Here is an 18,082-nt window from a genome sequence, read left to right on the forward strand (position 1 = left end):
GAAGAAGAAACTGTTCACAATCCCATGAGCCAGGTTGTGCAAAACACTGAAGCAAGGCAGGAAAGAGTATTTCAGAGGTCAGAGCTTTGGACAACACCCTTCAAGGGAGGGGGACCGACTGAACAGTGTCTGACCTGTCAGTGTGGGCTCTGGGTGCCAGGGTTTCGATGGGATCCCACCTTCAGGACCCTGACTGGGATTACAAAGATGTAATATTACGAAGGTAGAATAGTCATCTCTCGAGCTCTCAACCCATTTGAAAAGGCTGACTTCGTATCTGCATCATGGCACACTTTTCCAGCTACGTGTGAGGCAACCTTGCCCTTTTAATTTGATTTTAATTTGGGTTTATATTCTCTTGGCCATATTGAGTCCAGCCTGCACTGTTGGGTCAGAAAAGTTTCCAAGTAAGGAACTTCTTAGCTCCTTACACTATTGCCATGACAATGTTTGTGATTAACTTTCCCTACAAAAATATCTTTCCCTCACATACATAAATTTCTTTTATACTTTCTCCATTTAGTCCTTCCAGCTGCAGCAATGTTTTGTCTTTAACTGCTGCTGCCCACGCCAAACAGTTTAAGTTGCACAATAATTCTGTCCCAGATACACAGGTACCTTCTACTCAAGGTGAAATCGTGTGGAAGGAGAACTTATCAAAATTTATTATCAAAACCCTTGAGGTGCTCTTTTGGTGAGACAGAATCTCTTCTCTCTCATTGAAACCCTCCTCCTTCTAGTGGCTTCCAAAGTTATTTGCGCATAGAATTTTTCAGAGTTCTAATAATCACCACAATAGTTCTACCTATTCTTCAGTTGCCTTTCTAGTTAAAAATCAGCCAGAACTGGTCATAAAAAATCAGGAATAACGTGTTAAAAAGGATTTTGCTAATCTGGGTCATCATTTACAAAAGGTGGGTCATTAAGGCTGGATGAAAAGGTTTTTTGTTTTCTGGTTGTTTCCCCTCCACTGCTGTGTTTAACACGGAATCACAGAATCAATTATATGGGATTAGGCACCAGTTTTACATATGGATATCTACTATGTCCAGACAGAAAATTCAGGAAACCGAGACTCCTGTCCTTCTGGAAGGCCAGTACAGATGTCAGCTCCTCAATCCACAGTAAAGCACCTTTCCTTCTTGCAGGAAGGCAAATCCATTTTCTAGCAGCCTGGCTGGCTCGATTGCCTGGGAAGGTGTTGTGCTGATTATAAAAAGGGGTGGTGGAAATGAGGAACAAATCTGGTTTTACTGAATGCACAGGGTGGTGAATACTAGGAATGTGGAAAACAGAGAATTCTGCGCTTCAGAAACAGCAAAAGGATGTGTTTTATTAACACAGCTTGGACTTGTTTGGTAACTTCTGGGATCGGGAGGGAACGTTGGATAAGAATTGCTGCAGTTTCTGCTTGTAACACCTGTGTATGCCTACACAGGTAAAAAAGAAATTGCAAGGGAACTCTGCTATTCCTGGATAATCTGTCACTACATTTCCAAGCTGCTGGAAACTCAGGAATAAGGGACAGCAAACAAAAGCACAGCCACTGTGCTCAGGAAAGGACTGGACGTGGCACTCGGTCTGGCTGACAGGGTGGTGATCAATCAAAGGCTGGACTCGGTGGTCCCTGAGGTCTTTCCCGACCCAAATACTCCGTGCCTCTGTGACAGTTGGGACGGGAAATGCCAGTTCGGAGGCCTGGCAGAGGCTGCTGGCAGCACCAGTGACACTAGAGGTCAGCACGGGCACAGCTCCATCGGCAGCGTGCGGCCAGGAATGCGCCCGGCGAGCGCTGCCTCCCGGGCGTGCCACAGCCCCCGGGGCCGCGACAGCCCGGGCTGCACAAATCGGATTCTGCCCGGGAAAAGAGAGCTCTTGACAACTGCTAATGGTCACTGCAGCCACAAGGCAGCACCAGATCTGGTCTGAAAAAACTCCCAGCACTCCTACAGCTACTAATAAGGTAGATCCCAAGGCCACAGGATAGAAAAAGACACGAAGGAAGGAGGCTATGGAATGAAAACTCATCCCATGACAATATTAAAAATGAGGCTGGAACTCAAGGAGAGGTGCACTGAGGAAGCCAAGAGTTGAAAGACAGCAAGAATCTCTCAGACACGCTGAGTCTGCCTTCATTTCAGTATCATTTGTAAAATCTAGGCGTTCTCCAGGCACATTAGGGAGGGAGGAATAATAAATGATAAAGTTGGAGTGTAGTTAAAGAGAACTTCCAGCCTGAAAATGAACACTTCACCTCAGTTTTGGGCAATCAGATAGCTCTGAATTTGGAAGGTTGTGGAGCATAAAATCACAAGTGTAATAGAAAGCATTTTTGTACTAAGTCCCTCAAGTTCAAGTAATATCTTATGATGGAAGAAAAGCAAACAGAAACATCTCAATTTAAAGAGGAGAAACTTTTTTTCAACTTACCCAGAATATTTTAGCAAAAAAAAAAAAAAAAAATTCTATTTTAACATAATTTGGAATACAAAGACATTTCAGAATGGAATTACTGAATAACACAAGAAAACTGTCAGTGTGGAAAGAGTAAATATGTGACATTTGTATTCTGTGTTTGAGCAGGGAAAAGGCAAGATGATGTGCCAGCCTCATCTGAGGGAATACTGCCACTCTCAGAGTAATTCTGGAGAATGTTAAAAACGCGCTACAAAGGCTACACTTTTTAAAACGAGGTAGCACAAAGGTTTTGTTTGCAAGAATTTTTTTCTAGAAGCAGGCAAAAGGCTTTAGCAAGCCACAATAATGATTTTCTTTGTTGTTGTTCTTTTTCCATTGGATCTCAAAATGTCAAGGGAACTTCTTTAGACTGGAGAGCAGCAGGTCCTGTGCCGGTGCTATTAAAGGACAAATGAGACAACCTGGATAATTAAGAGCCCATAGGCCTGGCATCAACCCTAGCAAAATAATGGAGCAATTCCTACAAGTCTCAATTAATGAAGGATTAAAGAAGGGAGGTAGAATTAATGCCAGTCAATATGATTTTTTTTTGGAAAACAGAACCTGCCAAGTTGGCATGGCATCTTTGAAGAGAGCACAGGAACCAGGTGCTGTTCCGTCCTGCCCACTTCCAGACAACAGCTGGGATGGCAATAAAGTTCCCTAAAAATTGAACTTTCCTTGGAAGGGAGATTATACATCAGCATGCCATGAAACACCTGCCCAGCAGTTTTACTGGGCCTGGAGTGTTTAATTGGGGTTTGTTTTTTCCAAGAACTATTCCTCTATCCTTCACTCACGGCGTGCAAATGACAAGCCTCTATTAAACACAATTGTTCAAACTTAATAGCAAAGGGAAGCTGCTGGAAGAAATGTTCCTAAATCTCATTGAGGGGAAAGAACTGTTGCTGTGGTGCTGGTGTGGAAAAGGCTGAGTCTGAGCTTCATTTCCTCCACATTGAAATGATCTACTTTCTAAATCATTATCATAAGAAGTTCTGCTGCTTTGCAAAGACCACGATGCAAATTCTTGCAAGTGGCACAAGTTTGTGATGTTTCTCAGCTGATGTTCTTTCAGCAATCCCAGCAGACCTAATTTAATTTCTAATCATTTCACCATGCCTAACACATTTTTCTAAATTACTTCTGCATTTGTACTCAGAGGGAATACTGGCTGATTTTTGCTTATAAAGCTTTCCCCTTTCATTCCCATTGTTTCCTATGCAGAGGGAATGCACAGAGCAATTCCGTGATCAGCTGCTTTCACTCCATGCCATATTTCAATAATAATATGGCACATACTGTGCATTCCACATATTTCATTTCCCTCCCAGCTCCAACCTCTATCACATTACACACAGAAGCACTGAACCGCATTCTGGGCGCGGGACATTTTTTGAGACAGCCCAGCAAAATATGGGAGTGCACAAGTTCACTGCCAGAGAAAATGTGTCCCTTTTGTTCCTATTTAATTACATTTTCATCCTTTTTAGAGTAGAAGAATGGCATATTTAAAGCCTTAAGCTATGTTAACATTATTATTCCCACTGTACCATAAGCAAACAGGAAAACAATGGGAAAGCAGCAATAGCTATAAATTACAGTAAATGGTCTGGTGCTTTGCCGGACACATGGCAGAAGTTTTCATAATTTCATGTCAGCAAATTTGTAACATGCTTCTGTTTATATTCTTTTATTGCTTCCAGCTTTGGTAATCCTTTTGTTACTCTTGCGGCAATTCTTTTTGGAATTTTTGTGTTCCTTTGAACGATCAAAGAAATCCTTGCTCAAAAAACAATCATCATCTATTAAGGCAATCCTGTCGCATACTGAATTTACCTCCTGAAGTAATTCTCAAGGAAGTCTTCAAGGATTTGTGACAAACAAGTTTGGTTACTTTCTCTTCAAAATCACTACAAAGGTGCAAAACTTCTTTCTTATCTTAGAACTTTATGTAATGCCCTCCTCAGAATTTTCTTCAGATTTGGAGGTAGCTCAGATTTAATGCAGAGCTGCTGTTCCCACACTGGGCAATTCCAGCCTCAATCTTCCTCTTGTTTGATACACCTCCATCTCTAAACTCTGACTTGTTCTCCAGCCCTTTGAAGAGCTATATAACTTCTCCCTCTATTCTCAGAGCCTAGATCCATTCTCTCCAAACATTAGATCTGGCTTTGCCTCCTCCTCTTTTCCCCTCTCAAAAGGGAAATAGAAAAGGAAACACAACCTCTCCACACAGGAAAAAGAAGAAAAGTACACCTTGCACTTTATAATGACATGCATAAAAGAAAAACATCTGTAAATGAATGATACAATGCATAAATTTTAGTGTATCATCTGTGCAAAGCCAGAAGTTCTTAATCAATACAACAGAGATCTAAAAACACATCAATAGCTGATTTAAAACTGGATACACTCCTGGAGAACATTAATTATATTCTCAGAGTTCATTTATAATGAGCTTTTAATTAGAGAGGATGTCCTCACATCTTAATTCTTAAAAGCAGAGAAATGATGAGAAGGTAGGTAATTCTTAAAATAGCCTGCTTTAATGTAGATTTCTTTTTCTTTTGTTATATCAGGACTGTAAAGGCTCCTTGCCTAAAGTCACTTGTGGCAATACACGTCTGATAAAGGAGGATTCCACTTCCTTTGTCATCAGTAAGGGTGGATATGGGACATCCCACTAAAGAATGCCCCCTCTAACACTCAGGAAAAGGTCAACAGGGCTGTGAACAAGAGCTAAATGCATTGTATGACTCCCTCACCTTGGGAGGTGACTGGCCAGTTTTTCTTCCCTTATTTAATTGTCTCATTAGACATTCTCCCACACTTTAAGAAAATAAATCACAACATAATCCTATACAAAATGTCTGCATGCAGCTCTCTGTAAAAGCTTTGGTACCTCCCAGCATAGTTCCTCATGAGAAAGTCTGTTTGCTTGGACAGTAAAATCCAACCAATAAACCCACCTGTATTTTTTAATTCAGCAGCTCAGCTTTATCCAATTCTGCCATTTCTAGCAGTGCACAAAGGCCCTGATGTCTCTGTTGGGACAGACACGTGGCATTTGTCACGTTAGGGTTCAACAGGAGCTCAATGTGATTACCTGGTTTGCTTTCATTTGGTTTGCACTGAACTTCTTCCACGCACTCTGCAGGAAACCAGCCAATGTGTCCCCGGGTGCTGCCTTCCCAGAATCCGCCTTCTCCGATGCTCAGAACTAAACAGGGAGACACAGGCAGCGTTACCCTTTGCCTTCTCACAGACATACAAAACTACTGCATTACACATTCAGTAACAACTGAAAAAAAAGCAAACATTGTGCAGTAACTCAAATGCTGGTACCCCCAAAATGAGCACAGAGTAAGCTTTAAACAAGACCCTCCCTGCTCAGTCTTTGTAACCTCTCCCCAAATCTTTTTTTACCACAAGTTTCCTTGGCCCTCACACATTTGTTTCCATTTTTAGTGTTCGCACTGCTGGTTTAATCAAGGATAAATACATGGTAATACCACAACCCAAAACCCACTGTCTTGTCTGCTCAAACGAAGTGCTGAACCCATTGTAAAACTGCACCCACACTGAAATGGATTTTAATAACACGTATTTTGATATCTCCTGCTTTTCCTGCCTCCTAGGGAAACATGTTATTTGACTTAGTGGGTAGCTCCAGGGATTTGCAATGCAGGTTGAGTAATATGATTTAAGGGTTTGAATACACAGCAAACACTTGAACCTCCCATAGGTGAGATACACAATGGAGACGCCTTTTGAAACATTTCAATGATTTTTTTTCTCAATAGAAGAAAATGACAATATGGAGGAGAGTGATTTGCCAATAAGAGAAAAGGCTTTTATCTGGCAGTTCTAATTATCTTGATATTAATTCTAGGACTCAGCAAGGATTGTGACAAAAGCCAGCAGAGCAACAACTTTATTAGTAAGCAACTGGAGGTGAATTATGGTGATGGAAGGATCCTAAACACTCGCTCTGGTGTTTAAATTAGTATTATAGAAGTCCCTACAAAGCACTGTATGTTTACTGTATATTAGAAGACTACAAGTGTACCGTTAGAAAGATACTGTGCATTAATAATGACACAAAGGTGATATTATCAACAAACCCAGGCTGATTGGGAATGTGGCTCAGACACACAGCACAGGTGCTCAGAGCACACCTGTACCAAACACACTGCTGGGGGGGCGGGCCTGAGCTTCCCAAATCAGCCCAGCTCCATCCGCTGAGCGCCAGCTCAGCCCCATCTGCCCCTGCTGAAAATCGAGGCTGATTAGTCCAAATCCATCTCTCTGCTGAGGGATTCCAAGGCCCGGGATACTGTCTCTGCAGGGTATTTCAGAGCAGGAGGGACATTAACATGCTCAGAGCTGCTTTGATGGTCTCCAACACCAGCAATTTTGGCGCTGTTAAAACCTTGCCAGGCTTTAAAACCCTGGTCCCTGCCTGGCTGCAATTGAACTCGGGATCAGTGGAGCTGCTGTGACTCAGGGGCACTGAAGCTGAACTTGATTTGCACTATCACAGAGCAGGATGAAAATCAAATCGATTGCAGCCCAAAAAAATAGTAAAAAAAAAATTTTACATCTTGGTAATATGAATAAAGTCTGGTTTGAGACACCAGGATCTGCAAAACTGCATCTGAAAGTAAATGTTTACCAGGTTTTTAATTAATGCAACCCTAAGCTATTTGTGGTATCACTTACAGAGCGTGGCCATCTATTAACAGAGACATTTGACAGCCAAGTGTTTATAAATATGTCCGTTTTAAGCCTTTTAGTGCAGTATATTCCAAGAGACAGATTCCATGAACTGCACATTTACACACCCCTGCCAGTAAGAAGCACATATTAAGTCCCAGGAAACATCCATTAAGGAAAAATCCTACACCTGGATGGGCCCCAAACGCACAATTTATCAAGCACCTTTCTGACATGTATGAGGAAACCTATAACCTGTAACTCCTATAAACTCAGGGAGTTATGGGAGACTGGGGGAGGACACTGACCTTGGATGACACCAACAGCTCTACAGTGAAAATTGAGCTGAATAAAATAATGTTAGCATGTCTTTTTTTAAAAATATAAACATGGGGCATAATTAATGGAAAAATGTGTTGCTATATTCCAGGTGTTGTTGAAAATGTTTAAAGCCTGTGTACATTAACTAACACACACTGTCCATCTGATAATTCAGTGTTACATAAAACATTCCCTGATCATCCATCCAATATAAACAGGGAATTCAGCAGCTTCCAACACATTTTTAACAATGTAACCTCTGCTCACACAAGAATGTATTTCTTAGATATGAGATAAGGAACAGGGAAAACTTAATAACCTATATATATATATATATTAGGATTATTGTAGAATCCTGCTGTACACTAGTTTAACTTCAGTCATAAAAGAGAGTATAGGACTCCAGCCAAAACAAATTTCCCAATGTGAGACAGTGAAAGATTCCTATTGCCAGTACTTAGCTGCTTTTTTTTATTTGAGGGGAGTTTTCAGCACTGAATCTCAGTCCTGATTTCACTCCACAAACTGGCAAGATGCTCAGAACAAAAACTACTTAGAGATTGAGACAGACTTCCCTAATTTGGTGTTTTATTAATCTGTCAGATCCGCTGTTTTGACGCTCCAAATTGCACGGATATTTCCAGCTCAAGGAAGAGAGAGGCACTGCAAGGAGGAAGTTGGGTATTTCAAACTCATGGAGTGATTTCTTGTGTTTGTGGCAGTCGCAGCTGATGCGAATCAACACTTTTGGGAAAAGAAATTTGCCTTGGAAGTCTGTCTGTGAGCGCAGGGCGAAAAGGGAGTCCTGCAGAGCAGAACCAGACCCACTGTAGCCCATTATTACATGAATTATTGAGTATCAGCCATCTCTAATAGCCAGAGCAAAGGAAAAACACATGTAGTCCTGCCTGAAGACATAACATCCATGGAAAAGAAGTGGAAGGGTGAAATGAGTCTGCTGGAATGCAGGCAGGCTTCAGCATTTCCACAAAAGCATCATGCTGGGGGCCAGGAAAAGAAGGAAAAGCCTGCTGGAGCTGCAAGAGGCACAAAGGTGGCACAAGAGGCAAGTGAGGGACAGCCCTGGGTTCAGCTGATGTGCAGAGACAGACAAATTGTTGGGGAGATGGGGGACAAGCTCATATTCCAACGTAGAAGTTGAGATCCAGATGGTTCTGCATCCCCTAAAACCTTGACATGATCTCCATCCACCTCCATTAATGGTGTCATTAATAGGAAATCCTGCAGCAAGAGCCAAGGCCGTAATAATCCACGGATCTACAAAACTGGCAACACTTCACTCACCCCAATGTGGGGATCTTAAAGGATAAATAGAAAAATGTCATTTATCTATTGTACCCATGAATGCTTTTTTTTAGAATGAGGCCTTAGTTTCTATCTGTCCTCTCCCAAAAGTGTTTAAGAGACTCATTGTAACAGGTAATTTGTTACCAGCAAGAGATTTTCTAATCAACCTTTTCCCTGCTGGAGGATAAAACAATGGGAAATCAAAGGATAACTTTCCCCAAGTTAATAATAAGGCTTTCTAATTTCCAGTGGTTTTCCCTTTCCTTTTGGCAAAAAACAAAAGGTGTGGTTGCTATGGCAAGAGCAGGTCAGAGGCTCTTCACACGCAGCCTGAATTACAAAAAAGAAGCTGATGTTGTAAGAGTGAAATAAAGGTCCTTGCAACATCAGGAATCCTGGGACATCTTTTCACAACAGAAGTGTGGTTTGAAAAAGAGTTGTGTCCAATTATATGAACAAAACTGCAAAGCAAAATTGGACGAGCACCAAGCAACAGGATAACAGGAAAACATGGACAGGCTGGTGCCAATCAGGAGCTCGCATTTTAATGCCTTTAAAGTATTATACCTAAAATTTTAGACTAGAGCATAGAATGCTTTGTCTCCTGCAAATGTAGGTCTATTGGCAGTGTGTATATTGTCACTGATATAAATAAAGCATAGTAATCTCAGACAGATTAATTACTCAATATACCACGAAAATCATTTAAATCAAAAGAACATAGAATTTGCATCGTTCCGCATTACAGCTCTCTCCATGTCTCAACAAGAAATGAAAGTATTTTTTTCCAACAAATTATGGTGACTGCTATTTCTAAATTCCTTGTGATATTGAAATACCCAGGAGTGAATTATTCCAGGCAGCCATATTTGCAAAAAAGTCAAGGAAATTTAAAGCCAAATTCAGGCCAATGTCTTTACATCTGTTACAGGATGTACCTAAAATGCCTTCGTAATATCTAAATCAATTCTTAGTGCTTGGATAAACTGCATTCTTCTTTATTGGGAAAACAAATAATCATATGGCTTGGGAACCAGAGACCATGTTCTGGGGAAAAAAAGAACATTTCTGCAACCAGCAGAAAAGAAGAAAAATCAACAGAATGACAGTAAAGTATAAAGTTGGTAATCCATGGAAAAAAACAATCTAACAGCTGAACCAGCCTGTGCTGATGTAAGACCTCTGGGTTTGTGTCCCAAGGTAAAAATCTTCTAGATTTTCTTCTTTGAAATACAGTAGATTTTTAATGTCTAATTGGTAGAAACCTAACTTCTTTCTCTCAGAAATAATTAACATTATAATTAAGGCTTTTCCATTGCTGAAATGTTTGTTGTCTGATGGAAATTTTCAGAATTATTGGTCTTTGGCAGGAGAGCTTCCAAACAACAGACAATCTATGCAGGAACACTTATTGGGGGCTGTGGTGTCTCATCCCTGGATGTGTTCAAAGCCAGGGACTGGGACCGGCTGATCCTTAAGGTCCATCCCAACCCTAAAAACATCCTATGATTCCATGATTCTTTGATGAAAACAAACTTTACACACAACATAAATGAAGGTCAGTGTGAGTTACAACTTAATCTTGCTCTCTGCTGGAGAGAGAGATTTTTCTGACTGCTTCTTTCTCTGCCCCTCCTGGCTCCTGACAGCAATCCCTCCCTCCCTGTGAGGAATGCTGAGCAGGATCTGGCTGTTCTGCCTTATGGGCAGGCTGCTTCTGGCTCCCAAAGACGTCATCAAGAGAGCCTGACAGAACCTGAGGTCACTGCAGCAGGAGTGGGGAGGAAACCAGTGCCCCTCACCCTGCTGCCAGGCACAGGGAGGATTCCAGCACGCACACCAGTGACCGCACCCCAGCTGCCACCCAGGAAATGTTCCTGTGCACTCCACCAACAGCCTGGAAGGGAAGCCTCGAGTGTCCACAGTTAATGGCTCTGGCTGATTGACCCGAGCAGTCACACTGGACTGGGGCCCTGCAGACATTTCTTGTGGTGGAGAAGGAAATCCAGCAGTTCTTTCCCAGCTTGGGCTATGGGAGCTCACCAAATTAGGGAGATAACGCAGAGATCCTGACTTAAAACAGCTCCTCACCTTTCCTCACCTCTGCTTTCTCAGGAAAGAGACAGTGCGAACAAGCACTTCAGGAAAAGAACCTTGGGGTGAGAACATGACTGGGGCTACTAACAGAGCAACCACTCTCTACGTCAAGCCTACAAATACAGTAAGCTGCACGTAATCCTCTAAATCTGAGGAAATACGGCTCTGTTGAAATAGAACTGAGTGAGCTGTGCTGTTCAACATTTGGCCCTCTGTGGGAGCTTTTTCCCCTTTTTCATCTTTGCCATAAAGTTTCTATGAAGATCACCTTTTCCCTGTTGTTTAGGTGTCTATGAAATAGTTTTGAGAAAGTGAGGGAGACAGGCAAACAGTGTGAGAAATAAATCTGCACTGATTTGAGTTTTCATCAGAAATCAAACATTGTAAAAATCCACCCGCTGATCCCCAGCTCAGCTGAGGAAGGTGCAGACAGAGTCAAGTTTGCTCTTCTCCACAGTGATGCCCAAATTTGAAACTGGGGGAATTCGGGGAGAATTAATGGAGAAGAGGCCCCAAGCCAACCTGTAGTGCTGTGTTGTACCACACTGGTGCACTCACAGCTCCTCTCCAACTCCTGGTGCTCCCTGTGCCCTGAATATTCCAGGCCAGTTGCTGACTACTCAAGAAAGGCTGTGTTAAAGTAGCCAACCACGATGGCAGTGGGGATTTGTGGATGCTTTTACATCCTGATCCCTTCCCACAGCCTCTGACAGCAAAGGGAACTCTCCTGCTGGAGCAGGTGCAAGGCTGGGCCTTTGTTAGGACATTTTGATAGCACCACTCTGTCCTGCTCTTCAGGCACAAGGAGCTTGAAGGAATTAATTGGGACAGGACCTCTGATGAGCCATAATTTATCATGTTAAGAAGTGAAATCAAACCCATCAAGTCAGGAGACAGAAAGGAGGAAAACAGACCAGTGAACCTGGGTAAGATTAATATTCCATTTCGCATTCATTTCATCCTTCATGTGAGAGAGCAGCTCAACAGAGCCTTGCAAACCTCTTAGGTTAAATTCTGCTATCCCACTTACCCACACAAGGTACAAAATGCTCTTGAAGAAACAAAACAGCCTTCCTGAGGCTCTTCCCTTCCCAGTATTTTGTTTACTAATCTAACAAGTGCAAAAGCCCAGGAGACCAACTTTCCTCCTGCCCACAAGCACTGTCTGTTGGCAATATCTTCGAGCACAGCAGGGGTTTAATAATCTTTCTTTTTCAAAGTGACTTACAAGTGGATTTCACAAGAAATGAAAATGTTAGTGATATATTTGGATTGCCCTGCTGGCTGAGACCACGCTGAAATAAAAGCAGAGTCACAAGGGTCAGTATTTCTGATGCACAGAACTACTGACTTCCTGCCCAGAACAGATGCTTGAGTTGCTGCTACTGAGTTAGTCCTGTTCCTCTGACCCTGAGGAATGGAGCTGAGAGCTACATTTGGGTTTACCACAACCTTTCTCTGATGTGCACACTGTGCCTGCACCAGAGGCATCTCGGAAGGCTCATGGAAAAGTCTGTTGGAGCATATTTGAGATACTGAAATAACTCCCCATTTTTCCAGACACTGGGCACTAGAAAAGGCTGAGAGAGATGGTGGGGCCAGCCTGGAATAAAAAAGGATCTGGGGAGACCATGAAAAACAAAGCTGTGAGCAGGGTGAGACTTCAAAAGCTCTCAAAGCATTTGAATCAGGGTTTTCTTTTTTTCTTTCTAGGTCAGTGAAGGATAGCTCATGTGCATTTTAGGTATGTTTTAATATAACCCAGATTCTGAAAACAATTCTGATTGTTTAGTTTCCAAGTGACCAGAGCCTGTCTGCACCTGGAATTCAGACCTGTTACCTTCCCAAAAACCTCATCTATGTCTTTATCTTCATGGCCAGGAAAACTGTTGATTCTTTGCCCACAAAGAACTTTGGAGCATTGCATTCTCTGAGTTTTGCTGTCAAAGAGACCGCTTAATTTCCAGCACTAGAATTCCATTTAGGAACACAAAAACAGACTGAAATTCATTTTACATATATTTTATACATGTTTGTGTGCATTTGGATTGTGGCAGATTTATTGCTATGAACTTTTAGATACAGAAGGAAGAAAGAAACAAAATATATTAGAAGTGTTTCAGTGAGGAATCAAACTAGCTCTCCTTCATTTATGTGAAAACAGAAGATTAGGGCAGTTATGGTACAAATAAAGATATCAGATTTATTTTTACAGCAGCCATGGCTCTTCTCTCATGAGTGGCAGACACACAAATGATGTCAGTGTGTATGACTAACAACTAAAAATACAGCAGGTATTTCTGTACAGGCTATGTAATATCCTATTAATACAAGACCATTTTGTTTAGTTTACATTTTCTTTGAACCTTGCCCATTCACAGATTTCTCTGAGCAGTTTCCTTGTATCACACACTGTGAACTATTGTCACTCATGCACTTCTACCAGTTTTAGAAAGAATAAAAAACCCTGCTTCATCTCCATCTGATGAAAACACTTCATCAAGAGTTTAGGAATTCATCCCTCTCCGTGACCCTTCTAATTCTGCCAAGTTAAAAAGGAAAATCCATAAAAACATTTCCCAAGTAATCCCTTTCTCTAATATGTTGTTCTGGGTTTTTATCCCTGCAATAAATGCCTTGCTACATCTTTGCTGTGATTAGTCTCATGGGATGTACTCGTGATGACATGTCCCCGGGGTCAGGCTGAACACAGGGCACAATCCCACAGCTGGTGCCAAGCCATGTTTGAATTCCCCGAAGCAATCCAAGAGCCAGGACTTGGGCATCAGTGTCTTACACAGAACAGTGTAGTCACCAAGAGGAGAGGGGCCAAGACAAAGCTTTTCCATTTCTCAGTGAGGCTACGGTATTTCCAGAGTGAAGGAAAAACTGAATTCCATGGGATTTAATATTCTCCCATTTCCTCCAAGCACTGCACAGAGCAAGGTGCTAAACCCCAAACAGGCATGTGCTCACTGAGCCATGGTCTTGTTAAGTAAGTCTTTAAAAGACAGAAAATACATCCAGTACCAAGAATTCCTGCTCAGAAAGAAGAAAGCAAGCAGGATCTCCTTACAGTCAGCAGTTCTGGCACTCCCACAGCACTAAGGACTCTGAGTTCTACTGCCTGTGCTTTTGAAGGGCAGAGAGGGAGCCCATCCTGCTCACATGGAGTATTTTTTTTTAAACATCACAGAATCCTGGAATAGTTTAGGTTGGAAGGGGCCTTCAAGATCATCCTGTTCCAACCTTCTCCTAGTGGAAGGGACACCATCCACTAGCCCAGGTTGCTCCAAGTTCCCTCCAGCCTGGCCTGGAACACTTCCAGGGATGGGGCAGCCACAGCTTCTCTGGGCAGCCTGTGCCAGGGCCTCACCACCCTCCCAGGGAGGAATTTCTTCCTCAGATCTAGTCCTTGTCCTGTCACTACACTGATTCTCTAGCAGTAATTACATTTTGACTGAAACAGGGACGGGAATCCAGATTTAATTGGACCTGGATTTTTGGCACAAAAAGTTTGAGCGGCTCCCTCAATATTATTACACAACGGAGACCTCTTTAAAGCACCAGTGTCTTTTCCCCTGCACTCTTTGTTCTCTCCATGACCTTGCCGTGTTCATTCTGACATATTTTTTGCTGCAGCTGAGGAACCACTGACATGGTAACACGAAATAGGATTTGATCTTGTTCTGGAAGTTTTCCCTTTGATTAGCTCTGGGAGCCTGTCACACACTGTTCCAGCCCTGCCATGCAAACGGCCTTAAATTACATCTCACAAGGTTTCATCCTAAGGAGTAACACTGACAATCCCTATGTACTCTTGTTCTTTTCCCAAACCCTCTCCAGAAGCAGGCTGACACCTCGCCAGACTTTGCTGCAGCAAACTTCTCTAAAATGCTTTAAAACAAATGGACCTGGAAAAACTCTGCCAGATTTCAATTCAATGTGCAAATCAGATTCTTGAAACTGGAAAAAATAATCCCTGCAGGAATGATTTGATGTGGGATGGACGCATCCCCCTTTTGCTGACAGCAATAATTAATGTGTTATTTCCAATAAACTTATACTTTCCCCACAGAGAAGAAAATCCAGCCATAATTCCATTTTTTATTTCAGCATTTTGAGGGCTCCTCCCAAAAATCATTGGTCTCACATTTAGACTACACCATTATAAGAAAATATGAAAAGTGGACTAATTCCTTCCTGCAATGTTTTCCAGTGACTGTCATAATAATTTAGAACCAAGGGCTCCTGAATTAATTTTTCAAAAACATTAAACACTTCATCGAAATTTAAATCCTTTATTCTGGGCTTATTTTTTGCATATAATAGTCTCAAAACCTAATGTAAACCAGCTGCTAGATAGTGAATGCCTCTAAATATTCAGCATTCCAGGCAACCTGTTGCAGTGCTTCCTCTTTTGCCAGGAAACACAGTTTCTGTCTTGCCTTTTCCCAGAACTGCCCTGAGTTGTCTTACTCTGGTGAGAAGAACCTGTGTTGTTGATCTTACATCCTCTACATAAAGAGAATATTCCCGCATCCTTCAATCCAACAGGACAATGGAACGTGTGTGTGTCCAACACCTCATTCCTCATCCATTGACACCTCCCAGATCTCTGAACACTCTGAGTGGAGAAAGTTATTTAGTACCACCAAAATTTCATCCTGGTCCTTGTGCACCATGAGATCATAATCACTGCTTCCTGCCTGATCAGGGAACTGCAAAATTATCTTTTCAGCCCCACAGACTCTAAGTTTAACCTTCTTCCTTCGTCCTTGCATTTAAAATTAACCTTGCACATTTTACCTTTAAGTGCAGCATCCTTCAGATTTCTGTCCTACTGAGGGCTGGAGTTAACAAAAATTATTAAACCCACAAACGCTTCAGAATCAGTACATCCAAAAATAAAAATGCAAAAATACCTTCTAATGGCTCCCTATTTTTTTTTCCAACTACTGCTTGGAGGCTCAAGGGAGGAGGTATTTGAAGTTTTCCTTTGTGAGATATGTAGTTCCTTTTGCAAGAAAATTTGCAGCTGCTTAACACTTTTATTTAGGACACTGAATTTATTCCCTTTTGTTTGATTTCCCTAACTGTTGTTTGATTTGTATGGATCCCACACAAAGTCTCTTTTATTCTGTTTTACCTGGATGTGCAAAGCCACAGTGTCACACCTCACTCTTGGGAAGGTGAGCCCTGTAAACCCCATTTCCCATTTTTTCTGGATGGATTTACTGCCTTCAAAACAATAACAAAGCTCGGCCTTGATTTAAACCTGGCCTTAGCAGACAAGTGCAGCAGTGACCAGAAATTTCACATGCACCACCACGCTTCCTCCACAATTACATTTGCAGGAAGTTCTCCCTACCTACTTATCCAAAGACCGGTGAGGGGACATTTTCTACTTAACCAATTAAATGTTCCTTGAGGAAAGGGCCTGAAGCAGAGCTGACCTTACCCCCGTTCCCTTCCTGAGCTCTTTAGATAGCTGACATGTTTACAACCCTTTAAAGCCCTGGAGTGGTGCCTCTGGAATGGCTCCAGAAGCAAATTCTGTGCTCTGGGTAAGAGACAATGGTGCTATTACTGCACATAGCTGTGAGTTGTAGCAGCATTTTGAAGTCAGTTAAAGTGGCAGCTAAATATGCATTGGTTACAAAACAGAGCTGGTAGCAAAATGCCCTACAAAGAAACAAATGCATAAAAGCACTTTCACCATACAGATTATTTCCACCCCTGCAAAAGAGAATTTTAACATAAAATTCCCACCTAGCAGGAGAAAAGGTTTGTTCCAAATGAATCAGGTGCTCACCTTTGACTCTGTCTCCTTTGTGCAGGTGAATTTCCCCTTCCCCTTGAGGTTGATATGGCTTTACTACGATAAAAAGTCTCCCAGGGACAGCACTGTAGAGCTTCCTTTTGGGACCCTGATAATCCAAGGCAGACAGAGTATCCTTGTTGGCACTGGGACTGTAAATGGCACTGGAAATTGAAATTAAAAATCATTAACAGCTTATTCAAAAGGGGAAAGTTAATCATTTACCATCACACTAGCAGGATTAAACTAAGCAGTGAATAACAAAACTGTCTTCCAGCAAGACATCTAACCCTGCAGAAAAAATACCAAACAGGAGCTTTTAAGGGTTGAAATCTTTCAGTGTGAAATATGATCAATATTCACCTGACCATAATGGCCTAGAACAGAAAACACACAACATTAAAGCTTTTCGTTTTTCCGCAAATTAAACTTGCACGTTCCCAGGCCCTAATTAAATTCAAAATTTATATGCCCATCATACATTCCCAGCATGCCAATTTGTCAGAGGGACTTGAAAACGTCTGTATTTACAATTCTTGGGAATGGGTATCTTTGTAGCACAGAGTGAACAAGTGAGACCACTGAATTATTAACTAAATGGACTGAATAATCAAGTTACTTCATCACTCCCAGGCCCGGGGCTAAATTTAGATCTGCACAAAGCCCGGTGCTTGTGGTTAACATTTTCCAAATGATAGTTTCTTCTGGATGGCAATTGCCAGCTCACTCAGTGACTTCAGCATGTGCCCAGGAAAGCCACAGGTCACCACCAACTCACAGTCTACTCCTGGTGTATAAAAAAGGAATTGTTGAAAGGTGGTGAACATGCATAAGATCAGTATTAAACCTGTGGGAAAATGAGTGAACCGTCAAAGATACATGAAAAGACAAAGAGGCAAATATTTAGGAGGGTGGGAAACCTATAGGATATATCATAATAAACTTGCAGGACACTATCAGTTAACTTAAACCCCAAAGCATAAAAACTTGCAGTCTTAAACGAAGTCTAGAAAAGGAAAATATTCGTGAGAAGGAATAATATTAATAGAGGCTGCTAGGGAAAAGTTAGGCTACCAAAGGAAGAAGGGTGGTTTAGTGGTGGTTGAGCACCATAACACTCTGCTTGCCTTCTTGTGAGAAAGTATCTGAAACTGCTTTAAGCAAAATGAAATACAAGGGCTGTGGTCTGCTGAGTTTTAACCTCCTTTTTTTTATTATTTTTAACCAGTCTCCTACCAAAATGGGAGCCAGTAAGTCAGTAGGTACAGAAGAATTCTGGTAAAAACCCAAACCTAGTGGATCCTTCCTATCAGGAACACTCGCATTTTCCTGCAGTAACTTCTTCACCGTTTGGAATTG

At 41.8% G+C, this 18,082-nt stretch overlaps 1 protein-coding gene across 6 annotated transcripts in view; it reads right to left on the minus strand.

The window, feature by feature from the left end:
• The window catches only part of SHANK2 (SH3 and multiple ankyrin repeat domains 2), a 277,689-nt gene that overhangs the window by 156,017 nt on the left and 103,590 nt on the right, over nt 1-18,082 (minus strand). For all 6 annotated transcript variants that reach the window (XM_032110838.1, XM_032110840.1, XM_032110841.1 and 3 more), the window contains 2 exons: nt 16,718-16,887; nt 5,567-5,680 (listed from right to left, as the gene is read on the minus strand). In XM_032110838.1, the coding sequence (XP_031966729.1) occupies nt 5,567-5,680; nt 16,718-16,887 (284 nt within the window). The remainder of the gene's footprint in view (nt 1-5,566; nt 5,681-16,717; nt 16,888-18,082) is intronic.

This window comes from Corvus moneduloides, chromosome 6, assembly GCF_009650955.1.
Source record: "Corvus moneduloides isolate bCorMon1 chromosome 6, bCorMon1.pri, whole genome shotgun sequence".
NCBI lineage: Eukaryota > Metazoa > Chordata > Aves > Passeriformes > Corvidae > Corvus > Corvus moneduloides.